Source organism: Sycon ciliatum, chromosome 8 (assembly GCF_964019385.1).
Source record: "Sycon ciliatum chromosome 8, ocSycCili1.1, whole genome shotgun sequence".
Classification (NCBI taxonomy): domain Eukaryota; kingdom Metazoa; phylum Porifera; class Calcarea; order Leucosolenida; family Sycettidae; genus Sycon; species Sycon ciliatum.
This window is the reverse complement of record NC_088650.1, coordinates 29,857,808-29,876,737: the sequence shown is the minus strand read 5'-3', so window position 1 is coordinate 29,876,737 and position 18,930 is coordinate 29,857,808. Positions and strand designations below refer to the sequence as shown.

The 18,930-nt window shown below is 46.7% G+C and overlaps 1 protein-coding gene and 2 long non-coding RNA genes across 3 annotated transcripts in view; 1 reads left to right on the top strand and 2 right to left on the bottom strand.

Annotated features, from left to right (window-relative positions):
* Nucleotides 1-555: 555 nt before the first annotated feature.
* On the top strand, nt 556-2,819 carry LOC135823453 (uncharacterized). Its single transcript, XR_010554711.1, has 2 exons — nt 556-754; nt 2,769-2,819. It is a non-coding gene; the product is annotated as an uncharacterized LOC135823453 (long non-coding RNA).
* Nucleotides 2,820-4,477: 1,658 nt separating this feature from the next.
* On the bottom strand, nt 4,478-7,487 carry LOC135823452 (uncharacterized). Its single transcript, XR_010554710.1, has 2 exons — nt 7,292-7,487; nt 4,478-4,994 (listed from the first exon to the last, which is right to left on the bottom strand). It is a non-coding gene; the product is annotated as an uncharacterized LOC135823452 (long non-coding RNA).
* A 2,343-nt stretch (nt 7,488-9,830) lies between these two features.
* The window catches only part of LOC135822653 (inosine-5'-monophosphate dehydrogenase 2-like), a 29,471-nt gene continuing 20,371 nt past the window's right edge, over nt 9,831-18,930 (bottom strand). The window contains exons 13-21 of the mRNA XM_065335463.1: nt 16,642-16,737; nt 16,304-16,369; nt 15,528-15,605; nt 14,863-14,949; nt 14,320-14,374; nt 13,381-13,472; nt 12,304-12,355; nt 11,244-11,327; nt 9,831-10,214 (exon numbers count right to left, since the gene is read on the bottom strand). Of these exons, the coding sequence (XP_065191535.1) occupies nt 10,193-10,214; nt 11,244-11,327; nt 12,304-12,355; nt 13,381-13,472; nt 14,320-14,374; nt 14,863-14,949; nt 15,528-15,605; nt 16,304-16,369; nt 16,642-16,737 (632 nt within the window). The 3' untranslated portion in view covers nt 9,831-10,192. The remainder of the gene's footprint in view (nt 10,215-11,243; nt 11,328-12,303; nt 12,356-13,380; nt 13,473-14,319; nt 14,375-14,862; nt 14,950-15,527; nt 15,606-16,303; nt 16,370-16,641; nt 16,738-18,930) is intronic.

Genomic DNA, 18,930 nt, shown 5'->3' with positions numbered 1-18,930 from the left:
GCACTTAGAAATCGAATACTTGATTTTGGCCTCAATGGGGAGTTTAGGTACCCTGTACTAAAGTAAAGCTGCACACTCTGGTTTTCATGTACTCTTGATAATAATTGTCACCATGCTAGTGACCATGGTGACGTACATGTTCCTGCACGAGTACGAGGGCAGTACCGCGGAATCCAGCCCGCGCCGCGATAGCGGCAAGGGCTGGATGAACAGCGGTACTGGCGCATGGCCGAGTATGAGTGACTGGGAGGTATATTATGGCACCGCAGGCCGCGCACCTGAGGGCCTTTCTGGAAGCCTTACTCGATCGGATAGAGCGAAACTGAGCACCCTGGGATGCGAGCAGTTTTTAGTACTCCCGGGTCCAAAATCTCACCACCAGGCCGGGCTGATCAAAACGTCTGCCGGGTCTGCAGCCTACAAACGTGGATCTGCCGACACTGTGCTGTCGACGACATGTCCCGCAAGGCATCTTGCGTGAAAGCAAGGAACGCTTTTTTTTAGAAAGGAAGCTTCTTCCCCAAAATTTAAAAAATTTGAAAATTATTCCTTCTGAAAATATCATCGCGCTCTTGACCTCGAAGCTGACGGCTGAATGCGATTAGGAAAGAAGATTCCTGAAGATGCACCAGACTGATTCTGGCAAGCCGTCTGTCGTCTGGATATGCACTGTTGTTCGTTATGGTCAGCAATCTTCTTCGTTCGTCCTTTCGTTTTCCTGACCACGATGATGACAAGCAGCTCTCATGCTCAGGTTAGTGCTACTTGTATGTCTGGGCACACAACACATCTGAGATGCACCCACTGACGTTATCGAACTGAAGAATGCAGCAAGGGTTCCTCGGATTCTCTTGATTTCGGAACAAATTTCCTTCACTTTCACCCTCTCAGTCTCTTCCCCATGCCCTCCATGCATACACAATGGAGCTTGCATTTCAAATGTTGTTTTATACTTTGGCAGTGCCTCTGCTACACTTTCATATAGAGTGAGGTCCTGTAAATAGGATCCAACATTGTTGGTGGTGGTGTGTGTGGGGGGGGGGGGGGGGGGGGGGGAGGTATGTTTGCAGCCAGGATGTAGGAATGACACTTCTGCGCAGCAGGTGGCAATAGTCAGAACTGGTCACTCTACAAATCCCATACCTGCCGACCTTTGCAAACCTGAAATGGAATGACATACCTAGGCATGAAAATGTATACAAATATACCTCGCGGTGAGGCATGGAACTAATGCTCTTTTGGGTGCCTATTACCGCCCTCGATGTCGGGATGGTTGTCAGGTATGAAATCCCAACCGAGAAAACCATTTAATTAGAAGATAAACTCGGCTGGAACGCCGCTTTTCTGGAAATAGAAATTTGTTGTGCCACTTTCGGCTAGTCCTTTTTGCAGAAGTGATTCAGTGCCTCCGCAATGCTGTATGAGGGCCAGGACATAGCAACTTTCTGTATGCCGGGGGGGGGGGGGGGGTCATCGTCCGCAACATTGGTAGAGTTACGGTTACATTGTATATGTAGATACGTGATTTTTGGACTCGCCTCCAGGGATTTGTCTTAAGCTGGGGCACGCGTACGTGAAGCAAGTGGCAAGAAAGGCCCAGTTCGTACAAGGGAGTAGTAAAATACCGGTATTTTTCTGTTCCTATGTTCCCATGACGAGTCCTCTGTGCACTGAGTGCAGGTCTCTTGCCGCTCCCTGGTCCCCGGTTCACGTGATCGTGACGTTTATCGAATAAGGTCTATATGCGGGCATGCATAAATCAACCCCTCCACAAGGACGGCTCAAACAGGCAGCCAAGGAGTGAAAATTTCGCTCCTGGGGCTAGGGGTGAAACGAAGGCCTCAATTTGCCAAATGAACCTTCTCCATCGAAACGAACGAAGGTGTCGAATAATTCTTTTACCAGTTCACAGTTCCTGTTCACACGCACTCCCGGGGGGGGGGGGGGGGGGGGGGGGGCTACTATGCGCTTGTAGTGACACTTACCGTAAGCCAAGTTGCACCTATGGAAGCCAAGTGGAACACGACTAGTTGACTGAACAGACTACAGTACAGTATACATGCACATGTATACAGTGAAGATCAGTGCATGGATGCCTGCCGTAATCGTATGTTGACCTTCGTTCGAATTGAAAAGAGAGGGTCGTTTCGAAAAAGAAAAAAAGCTCAATGGAAGTATGATGCTGCTGACAATTCAAGACTCACTGAAGTCGCCTTTCTGGAATGGATCATGCGCTCTAGGTTCATCCGATTGGAAATGGACTCAATCATTGTTACACCATTCTTGTTTGGTTAGTTATTCTACATCCCATAGCATGTACAATCCAACTTGTGAATAATGCCTCGGGTTTACAAAACAACTCGCAAATAACAATCTTCAGATCTAGTGACCATTTGATTGCATACTTCCAACCTCACGAGTAACAACGATACACCAATAGCGACACTTTTTTCATTCACAATCGAGGGTCAGTATTCCCCAGGTTGACTGCAATTGCCAATCAAACAGGAGGGGCGAAAGTCGACCACGGCTGAAAAGGCGTAAAGAAAATGTATGTCATGAGCTAGATGGCAGGAGGAAGTAGGTTTTCTGAGAAAGCAAGAAACAGAGGTGAATGAAGCACCAGGTCTGTCCATGCAGTGGATAGAATTATTGGATTGAAAGACAGGCTCTTTACGTCAGCTTGCTACTATTATACCTACATTTATTATTATTATTATGACGGATAACCCAAAGGCAATGGTTTGCTTTCTGCCTTTTTCATGCAGGATTCTGAAAGCTGGAGCAGCTCTGCTTACCTCGACCACTGAACTTACAACTAACTTCCAACCAAGTTCAAGGCAGTATTATGATGAATCAAGCACGCTTGCCATCATTTCATCATTGCAAAGTACATCGACAATATAGATTTGGTGCTGACTATGTATGATGCAGAGTGTGCTCTATGTATCTATACTACTGATTGGCCTACATTATACTTATGTGGGCTGAGAGTAATCGATTGTGCTGTATGGCAGTTTACTTGCATGTCATAGATGTTCACATTGCACACAGCTACTGAATTGCTTTCTGTTGCACTGGCCTACTGCGGCCCACTGCAAATAGATTGTAGTGGCATGGGCCATGCCATCATTATAGTGGTATACCGGTACTACACCAACAGTTTCACTGGTACACTGTACTTACTGGTGGATCTACATCATGCACAGCCTTGTCACTGCTTTTCTCACTTTTTATTAATTTACTGTACTGTACACATTTTGGCACAGCTCTTCCACAAAGAGTTACTAGTATTTTCTTCTGCATACCTACTGTATACAGTGATCTGACTGGTAACATCTATGGCTGTGAAATCACAAATTTATGGGTTGACCGCCTCAAACCTATACGATTTGTTTCTAAGAACGTGCTATAAGAAGTATTCTATTAAAGTATTCTACTGGAGCTCGCAGGACATAGAGTGAGTTTGGAGCACCACTCACTCTTCTGTGATTTGGATGTCAAATTATGAAATTCAGTTTGTGAGGTAAACCCATGCATGGCATTCACTGCTATAGTATGACTCGGGGTAAAGTGTTCCAACGCATACTCATTATAGTGAATAGTTGTGTGTCAGTTAATCGGTGCCCAACGTTGTTGCTGCTGGATAAATAAATATTCTGAGATAACTGAAGCTACACAGCCATCTAATGTTCAAACATGCATGCATCGAAGGGGCCGTAACGAGATCTGCAAGGCATGATTCTATACCTATATTCGATGCTCTCTAGCAGGACATTCATCTGCCTCATTTTCTCTGTGCTGTGTTGATGAGCGAAACAGCATGCTGTCCGCAGATTGAGTATTGTGTATAGACAGACGTGTATGTAGTGGTAAAGCTCAAATACATGTACCACATAACAATCAATAACAATCCCCGTGTTTTACAACAGCACAAACCCAGCACAGCAATTCATAATTTTGTGCTGTGATGTTCTTAGTATTCCAGGCTGGATGTTCTAGGCTTCCACGCTCTTGGGCGCACGACTTTACTGTGCCGAAGAATATTTTCAGCCAATGAACCCAGTGCTTGGTGGCAGATGAGTGTCATGGAACAGCATTTTGCATGTGGCTTTCACTACATGCACATGTACAACGTTCAATTGATTCGGAAAAATCAGACGAGGACTTTTGCAGTTATGAGCAAGGTCCCCACGAATGGTCATGTCACTTCACAGAATACATGAACTGATAGAGTAGACCTCGGTCCCCTCAGAGAATGCTTGGGGAAGTCGGTTTCAACTGAGGACATGTCCAAAACCATGCTAAGTACTTGAGCTGCTCATGAACCCCACAATTATCAGGCTCGCCAGAACCGGTCTGGTTGGTCAGGTTACCACCGGACCAACTTGTTGGCCACCAACAAATGTTTCCTGCTGTGGAGGACGTGTGTGCCCGCCAGATCACACACAAAGTATAAAAGGCCATGAAACTACCGGACCAATCAAAAACTGCTTCCGGCGGTACTGATTATAGTACAGGTTTAAAAAGCGGCTCCATTTTTGTCATACATCAAACCAACTCTGTCATTGCTATGCTACTCAAAAAGAGTAGTGATGTTTATTCACAAATGAATCACAATGCTATCAGAGAAATTCGATATTCTCCAATTTTAGGGGCACTGCAGTACTATGCAAAAATTAATGCTGCTTGGTCATTGTTATGAAGCAGTCACTTCAGTACAGCAATTAAACAGGCTGATTATGTGAACGAGATTCACGGCAAATCTTCTTCCATCAGTGCTGTTTAGTCTTGAGTGGTCCACTGAGGCAGGAAAACAACCTGTTCGGTCCTTCCATACGAGAAACAGAAATAGCATGTTCCAGGGTGGAGGTGGCGAGTATCGGCAATGTAATGCACCTTTAGGCCAACACGACCATCATTCCGACATGGATTCTCAAACACCTTCGCTCGTGAGAGTGCCTCAGAGTGGTATTCATCAACAGATGGCAATCCTGTAAAACACATGAAAAGACATAGCAGCAACACAAAGAAACCTAATGTTATAGAAACGAATTCGAAAAACAAAGTCTACTGAACCAAGGTACAACCACACTCCAGGAGGCAAGCAAAAGTGCATATAATCCGAAGGTTGCGATGCCTGTATGTATTGTATTTATGTATTTATGGATTCTCCACAGGCCTTAGCCTAAATCGAGGGAGTCTCTGTCATGCCACACTGGATACAACATGCTACCAGAATCACTTTCCCCAGTATTGATGATCTTTTCTTAGGGTGTTATATAAAACACATCTGTAGCCACTTCATCTTGCTCACGAAATCATACACCACCACACAAACGGGCCCTTCGGCTATTATACTTTGGGTGGTGATGTATGATATTTATAATCTATTGATACTAGGGCTGAAACGATTATATCGGTTATCCGTCTAATCGATCATTACAAGGAAACGATTTCGATTACGCTGTCTGTTTCGATTACGCGATTATAAAAAAAAGAAACGTCTGCAAGAATCAAAAGATGTCATGTACAGCACTACTAGATACTATACTTTGTCCTTTTCCTCGTTTCTTTTTGTTGTCCATGTTTTCCAGTAGGGGTGTGAAAAAATAAAAAAATAAAAAACTGACTGTCTGCACCTGCACGTGATGTGCTACTGCATTGTGTAGAGTACCCGGTTTATCTGCATGTGTGTATGTACATGTATATGTGTATATGTCAACACGGCATGCTTTGTGCTGGTCTGGCGAGACAATTTCTGGGACACAGTAATCGATATCATAATCGATAATCGAATCGATGCAAGGGTAGGTTAACCGATAGTTGAAAAGTGTAATCGTTTCACCCTTACTTGATACCATATCCAAGTCTGACTCTCACCGTGAGATCCTGGCAACAATATTACCTGGTACATGACATATTCAGACACTGACATAAGCATCTTTTTGGAACAACACGTGTGCCTATCTGCTAGAGTAATGTGACACACATGCAGAATCAGTCATAGCTAATTTTACCCCCTCGCTGTTGTATGCGCAGACTCCACTTCGCGGTGTCAAGTACTCTTCTTTCGGTGGGCTACTCCACTCAGGCGTTTGTCTTAAAGGATTCACATTCATCCTGCAAACCTACACGACTTGCATAGTTTTCACTGTCGGCCGAAGTGCGTGCATTGCACACATTAAGATTGACTCCCTCCGTACAGGCCAGTACAGAGCTGCCCACCAATTGAGTCTGTTTTGCGTACTCAGACTTCTGATTTTCCGTATCTTGCAGTGTGTTGCGTACTGGCGTGTACATTGCATGCATACTTGCACTACAAAGTTTTTTGACACGCACATGCATGTCGGTGGCTGCATTTGGTAGTGTAAAACATGTGTGACTTGCACTCACTACATTATTTTTTTGTGCTACATGTACATGTTGTCGTGGTACGGCATGCACTCGCTTTGGTACAAGACTATTCATCGCTCAGCTTACACTTGCAATGCTTCTACACAGCTGGTTGATCCTCTTCGATTTTCTATACCATTTACTCAAATTCTGTAGTGCGGACAAGGAGTGATTTTCCGTACAAATACAGAAAAATATGGAGGGCTGGTACTTGGTAGCACTGCTAGTATGGTAGTGCCAGGCTAAGCTAGCTGGAAGATCAAATACTTTTTTGGTTCTTTCAGTCATTTTCACGACCTATATTTTCTTTATCATGATCCCCGGGGTGTGACGTTCTTACGAATTCAGAAACTAAGTCTTTCTAACCGAGTCTCACGTGCACTGTGAATTGGTTCTTCTTTTATTCACACTGCCATGTATCGATTCATCGCTTCTTCCCACGCGAGATCCTGTGCAACAGCGATTTAAAGATTGGCTTTATCAAATAGTGATCAGAGAGAGAGGATCAGTTGTGGCTGCTGTGACAGCTGCATAGAGTGTAGATTGGTGCAAACATCATTGCCCAGCAGAACCGTATTCATAGGGACCTGCGTTTAGCATTTGGAAGCTATTTTTTAGAATTTTTACAGGCCCAATAAGCCTGAAGAGAAGAACACCTAACTTAGACTGTCCTAACGTTATCGAACGCACTGCCAAAGTAAAAACAACATTTGAAATGCAAACTCGATTGTGCATGCATGGAGGGCATGGGGAAGAGACGGAGAGGGTGAAAGTGAAGGAAATTTGTTCCGAAATCAAGAGAATCCGAGGAACCCTTGCTGCATTCTTCAGTTCGATAACGTCAGTGGGTGCATCTCAGATGTGTTGTGTGCCCAGACATACAAGTAGCACTAACCTGAGCACGAGAGCTGCTTGTCATCATCGTGGTCAGGAAAACGAAAGGACGAACGAAGAAGATTGCTGACCATGACGAACAACAGTGCATATCCAGACGACAGACGGCTTGCCAGAATCAGTCTGGTGCATCTTCAGGAATCTTCTTTCTTAATCGCATTCAGCAGTCAGCTTCGAGGTCAAGAACGCGATGATATTTTCAGAAGGAATAATTTTCAAAATTGTTTTAAATTTTGGAGAAGAAGCTTCCTTTCTAAAAAAAAGCGTTCCTTGCTTTCACGCAAGGACCCCTTGCCGGACATGTCGTCGACAGCACAGTGTCGGCAGATCCACGTTTGTAGGCTGCAGACCCGGCAGACGTTTTGATCAGCCCGGCCTGGTGGTGAGATTTTGGACCCGGGGGTACTAAAAACTGCTCGCATCCCAGGGTGCTCAGTTTCGCTCTATCCGATCGAGTAAGGCTTCCAGAAAGGCCCTCAGGTGCGCGGCCTGCGGTGCCATAATATACCTCTGACTGGAACGTGTTTCCCGTGTACCCAAGCCAAATAAAGAGATGCATGACAGACACACCTGCATCGTGTTTTGTGATTGTTTTCTGGTACAGTTTTTTTTAGTAGTCCATAGTGCTTTTTTTCTCGCGGTGCCATTGACATTGTCGACTGGGCATCGGGCATTCTGGCTGTTCTGTTCCAACGGATTTTTCCCACGTCTTGATCGGAAACCTCGGCAAATTGCGCGGATCCTGCAGGTTGCTGAGCATTGCGCGCTTTGGTTGAGGCTCATCCGGCTCGTCCAAGATCTCCTTCGCGAGCGACTCCGCAATAAAAGTTTCAGTCTCTTCCTCAACTTTTCGGAGGAGCTCATTCGCATCGCCAATATCGTTCAACAAAGGGGCTTCTTTCTCCCAGTTCCAGATCAAATGTTGGAGCGCCATGATGACATTTGTGGTTGCAAACAGTCGCTCTTCTGCTTTAGTTATTTTATTAGTAACCAATGAAAGACCTTGAACTTTTTGTTGAAGTAGAGTCAGTGCAGTGGCTAGTACTGGCACTGACGGGCAGTTGAATCCGTTCCTGCCCGTCGTCAAGTGACGACGGGCAGTGGAATCCGTTCCTGCCCGTCGTCACTTGACGACGGGCAGTGGATCCAGTTCCATCACCTTTGGCTTTGAGCAGGCAGGACCGCGCTTTCCAGCCCGCGCTGTATGATCTGTCATTGGTCAACTCCAAGGCGACAATCACGTGACATACGGGAAAGAACCTTTGCACACGCCACACGGACGTACAGCACTATCAAGAGTACATGAAAATGTACTCTTGGCACTATGCACTAATACTATGCTGTCCGGTCCGTGTGCTACCACTAGGGGCGCATTTGGTTGGTACGAACTAGAACAGGATTCACCAGAACAGCGCGTTTGGTTGGGACTGCACCTGTTCTGGGTCGGCCAGAACATGTTCTGCTTGCTCCGGCCTCGAGGCCGGAGCAGACCGAGCAGTTTCACTTTTTCACAGTGAAACCTGGCGGGAACATCGATTTTGTTCCCAAATGATCACGTGCATACGCTTTTGGGTTGGACTCGTCGTACCGTACAAAGTGACCATGGTGATCCATACACATTTTGAAGAATGCACCAAGTTTAGCACATTTTCCACAAAAATGTGCTCTGTTTCTGGAGTAGCGTTTGGTTGGCTGCTCGGTGTGCACCAGCTGCTCGATCCTGTTCTAGATCGTACCAACCAAACGCACCCTAAGTCTGTGGTAGCTATATGCTATAAATTATATAGTATAATCTGTCCCTCCAGGAAATCGCGATTCCACGGATGCAACAAATTTCGCGATTTTGGCCAAAACCCGCAAATTTCTGAAAAGTCCCCGATTTCCCGCGTTTTTGTTGTTTTCTGCACTTCTTTTTACATTTTTCTGCACTTTTCACGCAGTATACAGTGCTTTCTTCTATGATTCTGTACGTGGGTTATTTGCACAGTACGCAAATAGCGATTCTAATGATGCAACAAATTTCGTGATTTGGCCCAAATCCGCAATTTCCTGCCAATAATTCCGCGAGTTCCTGGCAAGTTCCGCCGCATTTTTTGTTGTTTTCTGCCGCAATTTCTTGCGCAAGTTTTCGATGACTTTCTCCGCAAATTTCCGCAGGGCCAGGCACTTGCTATCATCAGATCATAATAATAATTTATTTATGTCTACATGATGTAGATCTAGACTCCGTCAGTTCGTGCACGAATTCCACCCCCATGGCCCAGTGCAGTACCGGTAACTGTTCTCCACTGAAATAATTTGGGCCCCTCGACGGCAGCGCCATGGACCGTACATACGCAATGGGTCTACACACCTACAGATAGTTTATAGACCACATTGCAGTTGACGTCATTGTGCCCAGGCAAACGCAGCACAGCAACCAACAAAAAATGAAATCGAACCTACATCATTATCGCCAGTGCATTACAATAATCATATCACATATAATGTGCATGCGTATGCGCACCCCCCCCCCCCCCCACACACACACAAACAAACAGTCGTGGCTACAACAGCTTTGTATTTACACGTAATTAGTCAGCAACACAGTGACTACAGTGAATGCACCCGATGCAACACGGCTTGTCTACCACTAGGCACTACGGATGTACAGTGATAATAGAGATCGGAAGCTAACTTAGAAAATAGAGAAATCAATGAGACTAGCAGAGTCAGAGTTTCAACAGCAAGAAAACAGAGTAGACAGCCAGGCAGGCAGGCCGCGGCAAACAGACAACTCAACAGAGACAGACAGATAGACAGACGGGGAAAGAAGAGGGGAGAAATGATGACCCGAAAGAATGACGGTGGCCAGATCTCACAATGCACACGTCGCATTCTGGGTCTCAATGTGCCGATGGACTTAGAAGTAGCGTTTCTCGTACCTGTAGCACACAACAGTCCAGAGAGAAGAGATTCAACAAAGAGTACTCAGGAACGCCTCGATTGATCCGGTAGTATCATGGCCTTTGATACGTTGTGTGTGGTATGGCGGGCACACACGCCCTCCACAGTAGGAAACAAGTGTTGGTGGCCGGAAAGTAATAGTTGGTCCGGTGATAACCTGACCAACCGTAGCTGTTCCGGCGGGCCTGGTGCTAGTGCCACAAAATAGCCAAAAAGGCAGTGCAGTGGGTAGCATGTTTACACCTGTTGTTCTTGCTATTCAACAAAACACTTCCCGCTGGTTCTCCCACAGGGGGGGGGGGGGGGGGGGGAGGGGGGGGGGGCAGGGATAAGATCAAGGCCTCAAAGTGCAGTTTAATATACAATAACATGAAAGATTGGCCTTGGCAAGCGGGATTGTGCACATTTCCACTCGCAGACATACCTACACTGGCATGTATTGCCTACAGCCGTGCATGCATCGGTTCAACACCGCACTTCAACATAAATGTGCATGATTACGCTGCTTCACAGGTAAACACTTCGAAAGGAGGCAGGAATTAGAGAGAGGGAGCGGATCAGCAGTACTTCACGGTACTACAAACCCAAGTTATGCCAAGTGCTGACATTAAAGTCTGCACTTCACTAATTGCTGCATTAGGCATCGCTTGCTACCTTTCGTAGTTTGAGCACTCTGGGCGCTAGAGCAACGAGTTGTCTTAATATCTGCGGTGCAACCTTTGCACCATGGCTGGCAACTTGGCCTACGTAAAGCTTGTAGCTGTACAGATGTGGGCTTTATGGCTGAAACAGCTGTCTACAGCATCGGGTACTTCACTAATCCTTCTGCACGTTGGTGTTCGTTATACCAGGAGTCGACTGTTAATCCTACAAAGGCTGCGCCCATGATGCATCAGTTTCCTAATCAGGAATATGAGCAAACAAGCCTACGCCCATAAGCAAACAAATGCGAGGAGTTCAGTGTAGACAGTGTACAGTGGTCACTGCAAAAGGGGAGCACGACTTACGAGTGTAGGCCGTGGACGCCACCTTCGGACTTTGCCGAGGAGCTTCGGATCTGGAAGCGCAAATCTCCGTTGTACATCATAGTCCTGTGCAGAAGTAACATAACCACACACAGACAACGGCACACTTTTTTTTGCCAGAAATTGATTTATTTTAGTTTTCATCGTGAATTTTCGTCTTTGGTGAGCACAAACGGCAAAAAAGCGTTTGCACTGAACGCTGGGGAGGGGGGCTTTGTCCCATAATTAGCAGGTGCAGGAGATTGAAATGCGATCTGAGAAGCCATGGCGTCCGGGTATTTTAAATACTTTTTTAGATGTTTCTGTTGCGCCGAGTATGCATGCATGTGGCAGAGCAAGGGCCCTTTTCGAGGTTTGCGAGGGGGGTTCAAATCCTGGTTTAGAAATTAGAAGCACAGCAGAAGTCCGCATGGACCACGTGCAGGTTTACACATTATGTTTTGAAATGCACTATATCATCTATCCAACACACAGGACAACAACTCCACAGCTCAGTGCCTTATATTTGTGCAACTCGGAATGTAGCGTGCACCGCACACAGGCACACACAGACACACATGCACCCACCCACCCACACACGGAACGTCGGCATGGGAATTCGCACATTGCCGTTTCGATGCTCCCTTCGCTCTCAACGAGAGAACGAACATTCCAGGATCCGACGCGGATCAGGCAGCGTCTCCTCCTCTCTCTCCGTGCTTGGGCAGATTTTTTGAAGCGCTTGATGGTCTCTGTCCACTCGGGGGTTTGACAATCCGCCGCGAGTGGGAGATTCAGGCGCAACAAGAAGTGGTGCCATCATTCGACACCCCGTCTTCTTGTTGCGCTGGCCCTGAATCCCTTGCGCTGAGAATTACATGTCCTGGGACGGACCTGGTGGACCAGAGCCGCCCCAGAAGACTCTTTAAACTAACTACTTTCGACAACCAGAGAGAGCTCGGAAAATTCAAACCGTCCCCAGAGGGAACAAAAACACACACACACACACGCATACATGCAATCAGTATCCCTGATGGACTGCCACCTTTGTTAGATCAATTACCTGAGCCCATCCAGACTCTTGGCACCGACATCTTGGCAACCTTGCTTGAGACCTGCCATTACAAATTACAACACATACCATAGAAAACCGTACACACACCATGTACCAAACACACACACACACACACACACACACACACACACACACACACACACACACCTCAGACCTCAGACATGCCCATCGCGGAAGCGATGATAGCGAACAGCTATGTTAGACATAGCAACTTGTGCTGGGATTACACCATTCAACAGCTTGCAAGGCTGATGAATTGACCGCCACTATTTTTAGCCTGGTATCCACCACACAGCTGTTTGAAGTGACTTTTTCTGGCCAGTGAATCCCTATTTTTCATTTTTCATTTTTTTTACGCACACACACCACACCACATACTCCGGCATACACTGGCTGTTGGTAACCACCCAGGAGAATGAAAGAAAAGTCAGGAAGAGTCCGAGAAAGAGAAGAAAGACATGTGCGACCATAATCGTCGGGAACTGAACCCGCAACCTCTCGATTGGAAATCGACTGCACATACCACTGCACCATATGGGACACACACACACACACACACACACACACACACACACACACACACACACACACACACACACACACACACACACACACACACACACACACACACACACACACACACACACACCAGTCAGCCAAGTTGAAATTACAAAAGAACAGTAAGTCAAGTCCTAGTCTCCCACCTTCTACCTTTGAGAGATGTACTCTTCAGTGCTAACAGGTTTGGCCTTGTTTCTCTGTGCTGCACTGATGAGTCAACGCAGGATGAAACAACATGGTCTGCAGATTGTCTACGCATATGCTACGATCCAAGTCTTTCCACGCATGCACACACGCATGCACACAAACATGCACACACGCATGCACACAAGCACATACACCCCCTCCCCCCCCCCCCCCCCACACACACACGTGCGCGCACACACACATACACAAACACATCCCCCCACACTACTAGGGCCTGGCATGGAGAGAATTGCATGCAGCACAGCTCTCCACAAAGCACACACACTAGAGACGAAGATGACGACGACGATCACTGACCTTGGCAAAGGTAGGGACATAGCTGAAGAACCGAGCCACGGTCTTGTACGGCACCAGACACACCCTGGGCAACCTTGATCTGCTGCTCCTCACTGGTACAGGACAACAAGGGGAAATGCAGAACAAGAAAAACCCCGCAGCAACATGCACATACGAAAACACATACATGCACATGCACACACACACACACACACACACACACACACACACACACACACACACACACACACACACACACACACACACACACACACACCAGCACAAATGAACTCACATGAAATTCATTGAACACCTAGGAACATACATGAATACACACACTTTGAAACTTGCTGGCTGACGTTCGGTAAGAACCGGGAAACTCACGAGTTAAAGTAGAAACACTTTAGATGCATTCTTTCAAGCGTCTGTACTAGCAAGAGTACATGAAAACCAGAGTGTGCAGCTTGGGTGTCTGTCACGGCGGAATTCCGTGATTACATCAAAATTTGGCGCAGATCTGAGGCGGGAAATGGCGTAGTGCGTACAACTGAGCTGCAGTTGTGCAGAAAGAGACCTGCTTGAATCCTGCTTGTACGCACTACATCACTAAAATGATGTAACCACGGAATTCCGCCGTGACAGCCACCCATCCGAGCTGCACACTCTGGTTTTCATGTACTCTTGGTACTAGGCTCTGCACCTACGTGTATTGCGCACTGTCACCAGTAACCGTAACTCTCTCCGAGTGTACATGAATGCACAAGCGCGCGCAAACACACACGGAACATCTGCAGCCTGCGGACGTGCAGCTATCGGCTTTGGAAGCCATTCAACTTGAAACAGGCCTGTCCCCCCCCCCCCCCCCCCACCACATACACATACACAAGCAGAAGTGAATTGTCCTTTCGATGGCTGACCAGACCACCCTAAAATACATTGCGTCGCACTTGAAGCCTATACCTGTAGTATCTCTGTTGGCCACCACGGCGCTCCATGGCATTCAGTGATCCCATACCTATACAGAACGTAAGCCAGAGAGAACGATGGGGAGAGAGAGAGAGAGAGAGAGAGAGATGGAGAGATTGTGCACAAAATTATATCATCCCAATGGAGAAGACAAGCAGCTGCACGGGCACACCAACACACAGCACACGCAGCTAAATAAATGAAAACGAGGCAAGCCCAAGTGCAGACAGCATGACACAGGACCAGCCAGTGGAACATTCAGCAGGCACTAGTTCAACGGTGGTGGTGTGCAACAAACACCAAAAATTACAACTAAAGATGATACTTCATCAGTGTGAACAGCTTCTTCAAGTGAGAGAGATGCCAGGTGCACTCGGATAGCTAAGCCCACATGCACAGCCATCTACAACGCAAAGAAGAATGCCTTTCTTCTGAATAGCCAAGCGCACATGCACGGGCATCTACAACACACAGACGAATGCCTTTCTCCGAATCAAGAGCATAGCAGCACTGGCTGGCAATGCGTGGCAGTCCTACCTCTGTACTTCTTCAGGCGAACGCCGTCTTGGAAGTAGTACTCGCCTGGTGCTTCATTGCTGCCAGCCAGCATGCCACCCATCATAACTGTCAACACAGAAACACACACACCATGTACCACACACACAGAACACACGTGTCCACACATCATGTACCACACACACAGAACACACGTGTCCACACATCATGTACCACACACACACACACACCCACCCACACACACATACACACATACACGTAGAGTGTTGAGTTCAGCGTGTAAAGGCATAGACAACAGCACAGCTCACGCAGTAAAAGTGATGACAAAAAGTCTACGGATGAAGTTTTGACACACACAGGCAACAAGAAGCTGAAGCATTGAGTGTCCCAGACGGACTGGCTCACCAAATACTGGGTGTACTCGACTTAGCTTGAAATGCTCATAATATAAATACTCGTACCACTTGATTCGAGGATGGTGTGTGTAGGGTTTTTCATGGTGGAATTTGCTCGCAAAAAAACAAACCCCAGGTGTACGTACTTGACCAGGCAGACTTCATACAGAGTGAGCGTACAGCCACCTAGCAAACAGAGTCGCACTATTATAACAGAGTCCTGTGAAGAGACAGGCTAGTCTTGATCAGTGTACATGTGTTGGTAACTAGATGCTCCAGTGTAGGACAGACCTGTGGAGGCGCCGAGTGACATGGCCTTCATGATGTGGCCAGCGCTGGAGATGCCGCCATCGGCGATGATGGGAATTCCTGTTCGCAGCCAACACAACACGCAGCAGACAGCACAAAGTATGCAAATGTTGTTCAGATAGACATGAATGCATGCACACCCACACCCACACACACTTGAAGTACAATCATACACCTAACGGATCATGTACAGCTAAAGCGCCTATACGATTTCGACACAACAAGCAGAGCCAACGTCGTTCATACTCAATGCACATGACTATACGCACTGACTTGTACAATGTTTCAGTACTTCAAGGAGACCACCAGTGCAAGATTTAGTGTAAAGAAGTAGTTTGCAATCGCGCTCAATACTCTCCAACCACCCAGATCAGAGATGTCCGGATAGAGCTTCACGTTGACGTAATGTTTTACGATGCAATGCTCGATGCCCGTGTGCTTTGGTGTCTCAGTGCACCGGCTTTGGACATTGCGCAATCATTGAGTAATCATTGCGTAATCATTGGGTAATCATTGAGTAATCATTGGGTAATCATTGCCTAATCTGATGCCGTGCACAGTCGTGCGAGCAGATACATGTGACTCATTGACAGATCTTTTAGTCGTGGAAGTCAAGGGTACAGGAATTGCATAACACCTGGTACATCGAGTTAAAACCCTGCTAGAAGAGCACTGCATGCGGGAGTTCCACTCTGGGTGGCTAAATACTCTTGCCAGTTCAAATAAATCACACATACACATTTGCGCACATGGCTTACCAAATCTTCTGGCGTATTCTGAGACCTTGTAAACAGCTACTCCCTGCGGCCTGCCGACAGCAAGGACTGGGTAGGAGAGAATCATACACAAACACACAGACACATGCTGGCACAGTACCATGGAAAAGACAGTGTGAAAAGGCTAATGCGTTCACAGCCGCCTCGACCAGCAACCAGAATATCCACACAAATGCACCGAATCAGACAAAGATAATTTTGTAGACATGCACACACACACACACACACACACACACACACACACACACACACACACACACACACGTACACACATGTACATGCGTGCGTGCGTGCACACACACAGATCCAGTGCGCCTTACCTTCCTGAGTAATACAAATGGAGCCGCTGCCCATACCGACTCGCAGCGCATGGCATCCAGCGTCAATAAGATTGCGAGCTTGTGCGGCCGTTACAACTAAACAAGGCAACATCACGTACACACAAATGCATGGTATTAGATAAACCTTGTGTTTAGTTCACACATGTTATTGCTTGACAGCATGAAACAAGGTGGAGGACACCGTTTTCGGAAACTAAGGTCACTGTTTCCGAACACGGCGTCCTCCACCTTGTTTCATGCTGTCAACCAACAACACACAAATACATGTAGTGGAACTCACTTCAATAGTACATGCTCTGATAAGACAAACATGTGCTTAGTACGTACATTTGAGCACGGGTGTATACTATTGATCCTTGCCAAAGCATGGTGGGATAAGAACAATTCTAATTTCAGAAATTTTAGGTGCTCAATATTTTCGGTATGAGGGCAAAAGGCCAGGTTAGGTGAACAGAAATTTTCGGCACAGAGAAACAGTTCCCTATTGGATTATGCGTGTCAGTGTTTGTTCGGTGTATTGAAATTTTAGGTACGAAACAGACGCACCGAAAGTACCGAAAACAAAAGTACACCGAAAATTTGTGAAACTACAGTACCTCGGACACCAAGTACAATTCCTGCTGCCCTTGGGGGTACATGTATATGTCCTATCAGTGTTCTACTGTACCAAGGTACACACTACAGTACAATGCAGTATACTACAGCAGCACTAGCAACTCTAGTAGCTACGCCAAGCATATCCCGCTGGTGCTGCTGCAGACGCGTTACACTAGAACCAGAAACACAACCGGGCTGGCAAACACTGTAGCCAGGCCCAATGGCCGATTGGTTTGCAGGCCTGCCTGCGAATCATGAGGTCCCGAGTTCAAGACCCGCGCTGGTAGCAGGGAGCGTGTAAAAAGACTTTTTACGCGTGTTGAACTGCGCCGACACCCACGGTCAACTGGGTACTCACAGCTCGGAGTGAGAATAACAAGGATGCAGTTTACAGGGTTATGGGCCGTTACACGCCCGATTGGTTGAGAGACTAACCTCCTCAACCCTGACTCACTTGTGAGGTCTGCATTCGCCACTACAGTCCATTTCAAAACTATAGCCGCGTACCTAGGCAAAAACCGTTATGCCAGCATCTATACCACATAAAATCTGTGATCACTTTGTGCATAAATTTTTCCAAATTGGGCGTCTGTTATCCAATCCTTTAGAAACTATATTATGAGAGTAATTGTGGAGCGATCCTGAGCAATAATTATTCCGAAAACTATTCTCAAAAAGTTCCAGCCAAATTTGAAATATTTCAAAAACCCTACGCGTCTAGAGTTTTGAAATGCACTGTAAGGTTAACAGGCATAGTGGTGGCCTGCGGATGCGAAGGCTAGTTTGTGTGTTTCTGGACATTCAAGCGATGCCGACGCGGATCCCGCGAATATTATTATTATTTCGAGTTTTACGGGAGACATACAAAACTGACCTGCGTTTGATCTTCGCTTGAGCAGTCTCCTCGCTCTTTTTGGGTGATCTCAAGTTTCTAGTCCTTTGGTAAGGCTTTGGAGCAATGCCTCCACCCGTTCGCGCGGCGTCCAGACGTTTCTCTGTCGACACGCTGTCTCTCGCTTTTTGCCAATATTCGAGGGCGGGTTTCGATCCTTGCGCCTCTTGTTACGCCTTAGGTTGTTGCGGCATCGTGTTCAGCGCCCCCTAATCCTTCACACTACCAAGTTTCATTGGCGTAACAAGAGGCGCACCGACGTTATGGCTCCCGACTGGTGTCACTGTCCAGCAGCGGCGGAGGATTCCTTTGGGAAGGCATGTGCACCAATCTAAAAGGCAACAGAAGCAAGCGAATCGCCATCAATCCGATTAAACTTCGCTTGCGTCTGGTGTGCAGCATTTTGTATCTATTCAGAAGCTTGTTCAAGTTGTTGGTGATGAAGGCAAGGAGATGGCTACTTCAGTCCCAGGTACTGTTTCGAAAGGCTATGCCTTTCTTGCAAAGTTTTGTCCAATTGTATGCATCATTTCAGAAATGGAAACTATTTCCAAAATTCCAACGCTGTCAGTGTTACTCAATCAAGGCAACACTACAAATAGTTGTCAGCCAAACATAGCCTGTGTGAGAGAGAAAGTGGGGAACATTCACTTTCACACAGGCCATATCTCTAACAAAGTCTCTCTACTACTCCAGAACAAACAATACGTTCTCAGCACAATTATGTTTTCAAATTCCTGATCGTCTGCAGAAATTTGAGAAAGCGCTTCTTCCTACAT